A 5,479-nucleotide genomic window follows, 5' to 3' on the forward strand; every position below is an offset into this window, starting at 1 on the left:
AGCTGCAGCAGGAGGAGTTTAATAGGAGCTGCAGCAGGAGGCGTTTAATAGGAGCTGCAGCAGGAGGCGTTGCACGTTTACTGGTTTTCTAAATCATGGTGTTTCTGCGTCAGGGTTTCACAAGGCTTGGCTCGCGCTGCACATTAGATCAGCCTGTTGCAGTTAACCAGCTGCTCGGCCTTCTGGAAGTTTCTTTCTGACTTTCCTCTGGTGAAAAGTGGGAAAATTCAGCCCAAAGTCGTCATCGTTAGCAGATCTGGGCCCACAGAGGCAGCAGCAGCAGCAACGTTCCTATAAACCAGCAGATCTGTAATGGTTTCCATTTCCACCAGGGCGTCAGAGCTGGACTCCAACAACAGCCTCAATCCTGACCTATGACCCCGCCGTGAGCGCCTGCAGCTGATTCAGAAACTGGCACCACTGGTTGGCAGAAAACCGTCTCTGATGACCAAGAACATTTGAGTTCTGTTGGGTCCAATCAGGAATATTACTGTACAGTTGGGTCCAGTTTGTTGGGAACCGCCTTGTGCTACCGTTAGCCTGAAGCTAGCATGAAACCAATTTCCTTCTGCTGTGGTTCCTCCTGCAGCGACAGGAACTGAATATTAAAGTAACATCAGGTTTGCTCCATGGTTAAAGAAAAAAGGTTCTGAGCTAATTAGGTCAGCTAGCTAAACCAGCTCAACAGCTTCGTCTCCTGCTAAAAGCTAAACGCATGTTAAAGTCAGTTAGCTGGTAGCTGCTAACAGAACCAAGATTTCAACTGGCATTGATACATTATTATGTTCTTGTTATTTTATTATTAATTAGCTGGTTAGATCAGTCAGCTAAACCAGTACAACAGCAGTTCTGGTAGTTAGTTTGTTTGGTTAGCTAAACAATTTGCTATGTTGTCTCTAACAGCTTTAAGTGTCTAAAAAAAGTTTAATGATTAAAAAGGCAACGTCTGGCAGTTAGCTTGTTAGGTCACCTAAACTAGTAAGTACAACATCATTACCTGGCTAGCTAGCTAACTAGAATAGCAACAAAATACTAGTAAATAGTCTAATTTCTGAAAACACGCTAGTTAGATCAACCGCTAAAAGTAAATGTTTTGTTGGTTATTGTTAATTTAAAGGTGCAAACATGGTTAGCTTAAGGCTAACTAAAGAGCTAGCTGCTAACAGTTTAAGCAGACTTTGATAAATGTTATTCTGGTAGTTAGCCGGGTAGGTTAGTCGGCTAAACTGTCAGCATCCCTTAGCTCTCTGTAGTTAGCTGACTTTGCTAACTGCTAACCTGCTGTTGAAATGGTTCAGATTGTAAACTAATCCAGGTTCTGATTAGAGCTAATGGCTAACTAGCTTCAGATATGCTACAGCTAGAAATAGAGTGTTGTGAATATTTATTCTTCATTTGTTTAGACGTTGGGCTGCTGAGTGGCTCTGCTGTAAAGCAGGAAGCGGATCAGAACTTACTGACTGGATCGGAGGAATCGGGTTTCCTGGTTCCTCTGGAGCTGCTGCTCGACTCGACTGGAAGAGAAACAGATCACAGAGTTCAGCCTCCATGTTCCAGCAGCAAACTGGGACCAGAGCTGACCTGAACTGGAGCATGGAGGAGGAACTGGGGCTTTTCCAGCGCCGTTAACTTTAACACCACTGGCTCTAAAAACCATTTACATTCATTTAACGTCTGCCTGGAATCAGATGGTTCAAATTCTTCTCCTGGAGTTTTCCGGCTCGGATCAGGAACAGTCGAACATTCCTCGGATCAGGAACAGTCGAACATTCCTCGGATCAGGAACAGTCGAACATTCCTCGGATCAGGAATGTTCGACTGTCTTACTAACATTCAGTAAACAAACATCGCTCAGTTTGTTCTCGTTGGTTAAGAACAACTGAAATCAGTCAAACTGATTCCTCTGTTTTAGCTTCTCACTGTGTGAACATAAGTGACAAACTAAAGGGGGGCCAGAGGGGCCCAGGGCCCCTGCAATGGGTCTGGCATAAAAACAACAGTTTTAGGAATTATATATAATACCAGAGGTTGAATTAACGGAATATTTTACGCATTTGACCGGTTATTTGTTTAAAATACGTGAAAATTTAAAGCCGTTGGTCATTTAGACAGGTTATAATTAACACCCCTGACTGGTTCACATGAGGAAACATTACAGACTTTATGCAAATCGTTCATGCAGAGGCAACTAAAATCAATCAAAGGTCCTTTCTGAATATCTTCTCATGGTCTCTGAACTAAATGCGTGTTTCTGACCGGAGCGGACGGCGTGTTGAGGCGTTACGGACCGGACGGTTCGGAGCGTCTGGTCAGGAGGAGCGTTAGAAACCTTTGGTAGAAACGGCGTTGAACTCGCGTCTCCATCACAGACCAGAGGAAACTAAAGACATGCAGCGTTGAGCTGATCCAGATTATCTGGAGGAAATAAAAGATGGCCGCCGCTGCAAAGGGTTAAACTTAACGCTCACTGAGGTTCTAACAGATGGAGCTGAAGACGCTGCGCTCCAGAAGGAGAGCGGCAGACGGAGCATCTGTCCGTTTCAGGGAAGCGAAACCACAAAAAACTAAAATAAATAAATGAATCCTGGTAAAAGCGGTAAAAAATAGATCCAGCTGACGATGAACCAGCAGGTTTCGCTGCAGATGCGACCAGGAGGAGTTTGTGAAGCTGAGTTCAGACAGCAGCGGGTGAAGTGATGTAATTTAAATGGAGCAATTTAACTTAATTTCAGTTATTATAAGTTACTGGGGCCTCAGTCAGTGGGTTTTGTCACAATAGAGAAAAAGTTAGATACGTTCATCTGCTGTATGCGTGACGATCAGGTTCAACTGGGTGAATATTTACTAAACCGCATGTGGCTAGTATCTGTATAACACATAATAAATACATTTATTACCTTAGAGTTTTTACTGGCCTGATCAGAGGGAATTAACTTTCTCCTAAAACCGTTTAGTAATAAAACCTGAGCTTTGGCACTTTGTCTAAAATAAAGACAAAGTTTGTGTTTAAACCAGAATCCAGGCTGACTCATCAGCCATCTTCCTGTTATGTCTCCCAGTTACTGCTGTCGGAGCGACCGGCTGCTGGAGCTCGGCTGGACGGCGCTCAGCTTTCCGCTGGGTGACTCACGTGTGAGCTGGCCAGAGACGGGCAGACTCTGCTGGGGCCCGGCGAACGCCACCATGGTGACCACATAGTCCACATCAGGACGCAGCTCTGAGATGGACGTCTTAGTCGCAGAGGCAGGCAGAGAAAGCTGTCTCGCCGCTTCGCCTGCAACAAAGCAGAGTCAGAAGGAAGCCATTAGGAAACTATGACATGACTTCATCTCTCCGAGAGTCAAAGCCGACTCCAAGTGCTGACCTGCAGCGCTGGAGGAGCCGAGGAAACAACAGTTTAATGAAAACTTTCCACATTAAAGCTTTAACTCCTTAATGCTCTCAAATCTGGCATGAAATGGTTGGTAACTGCTGCAGGAAAACATCTCCTGCCTCCAGGTAGAGAGGAGACGAGTCCTGGATTAGGAGCTGAAGGCTGGATGACAAACGGATGGAAGACATTTACAGGAATGTTGTTTTTCATCTCCGTCTCACGGTGGGTTCATGTTTTCCCTCAAACGTTTCCACGCAGCGCCAAGAAAACTTTCCAGAGCTTATCGGACCCTTCAGGCTCTACAGGCAGCCAGACGCTCAGATGGCTTTGGGGCAGAGCCCACAGCATAATGCTGCCACCACCGTGCTTCACAGCAGACCAGCTGCTAGCTGGCCAACAGGAAGGGTCTGTTCTGAAAGATTCAAAATGGCTGCCATTTTTAAAGATGGTTGTCAATACAAATGTGCCAATAGAATTCCCAGATTAATATTTTTGGTGTGACATCATAAATGATCAAACTCACTAAACTTGTATTTACTGATAATTTTTGTATTTTTCAAGATGGCTGCCATAGAAAATAAATTTTGCAGTAAAATATTAATGTGTTTGGTGTCAACTCATAAATTACATATTTTATTTTTGACCTTGTTTCTTTTTTGTTTTGTGAATATTTTTCAAAATGGCCGCCCTGGTTGTAATGGAGATTTTATGTGTTTGCACTAAAATCAGCAGCAGTTACTGACAGCGATGGGCACAGCTAGCCAAAACGTTAGCTTCACTAACCACTAATTCACTAAGCAAGAATCTTAGCCATGCTAATGCTAGACACATAAAAACACAATGGAAACCAGCAATAAACACATATAAAAAATTAGCAGAAGCTAATGCTAACCTGCTAAACACACATAAAACAATACTTTTTAGCTAGCAGTGTCCGCTACTGAGCTTCGTTTGATGAGTTTTATAGCAGAAAGTCTCAGAGATGTGATGAAGGTCACATGATCTGCTCAGGCATGCAGTGATGTCATCGTTACATCATCAGGAGCTCCTACCTGAGTCAGAGGTCACGTGTATCCTGTAGCCCTGTATCCTGCTGAGCGGCCGACTCCAGATCATCTGAACCGTGTTCTCATTTAAAATCTTAAACCTTAAATCGCTCGGCGCGTCCACTGTGGAGACAAAACGTTAGCGGTTAGCGGTTAGCGCTGCGGCTCAGAGGCACGCGGATAATCTGAAGGGCGGCCAACAGTCAACGCTTCCTGGAGGAAGTCAGAGCAGCTCACTGTTGGAGGAAACAGACGAACAGACAGAGAGACGACAAGAAGAAGAACCAAACCCAGAGGTGGTTCTGTTCTGGGAACACTGGGAACACTGGGAACACTGGGAACACTGGGAGAGTTCAGGATCTGACCAGGAAGGAAACAGTGACTGAAAACCTGAATCTGAACAAAGTTGATCTCAGTTCTTCAACCGATAAAAGTAAATCAATGAATTTAGACTTTAAAACATCTCATTAATGAAACTGCAAGGAATTATTTATTGTTGATTTTTTTCCTGAATTGTTTTATTTATTTTATCTCTAATGGATTATTAGAAAACAACAACAGCTTATGGTTCTAAGGCTCCAACTGAAATCAAAATCAGGTGTTTCTACCCAAACTTTGAAAGAAAAACCAGTGAAGCTGAAATAAGTGGAGCTGGTGGTGCTGATGGGAACCTAGTGAGCGATGCTACTGTGAAACTGGACCGGACAGGAACCATCACACCCAGCAGCAGAAATAAACCCAGTTCACACGAGTTCAGCTCAAAAACAGCAGAAATAATTTGGGTTATTAACTCGATCAAGAGAAAAAAATGGAGGCTTATTTTTTAAAGTCACATTATCTCCAAGTTATTCATTCATGTAAACATGTCACAGATTGCTAACTACATGCTAACTACATGTTCAATGAGCTAACTACATGTTTAACAAGCTAATTACATGTTTACATGCTAACTACATGTTTAATATGCTAACTACATGTCTAATAAGCTAACTACATGTTTAACAAGCTAACTATATGTTTACATGCTTACTACATGTTTAACATGCTAACTACATGTTTA

General features: G+C 43.3%; 1 protein-coding gene across 1 annotated transcript in view; it reads right to left on the reverse strand.

The window, feature by feature from the left end:
• Positions 1-5,479, reverse strand: part of col12a1b (collagen, type XII, alpha 1b) — a 100,980-nt gene that overhangs the window by 91,053 nt on the left and 4,448 nt on the right. Inside the window, exons 3-5 of the mRNA XM_017302095.1 lie at positions 4,426-4,542; positions 3,131-3,274; positions 1,458-1,514 (exon numbers count right to left, since the gene is read on the reverse strand). Coding sequence (XP_017157584.1) covers positions 1,458-1,514; positions 3,131-3,274; positions 4,426-4,542 — 318 coding nt within the window. The remainder of the gene's footprint in view (positions 1-1,457; positions 1,515-3,130; positions 3,275-4,425; positions 4,543-5,479) is intronic.

Source organism: Poecilia reticulata, linkage group LG21 (assembly GCF_000633615.1).
Source record: "Poecilia reticulata strain Guanapo linkage group LG21, Guppy_female_1.0+MT, whole genome shotgun sequence".
NCBI lineage: Eukaryota > Metazoa > Chordata > Actinopteri > Cyprinodontiformes > Poeciliidae > Poecilia > Poecilia reticulata.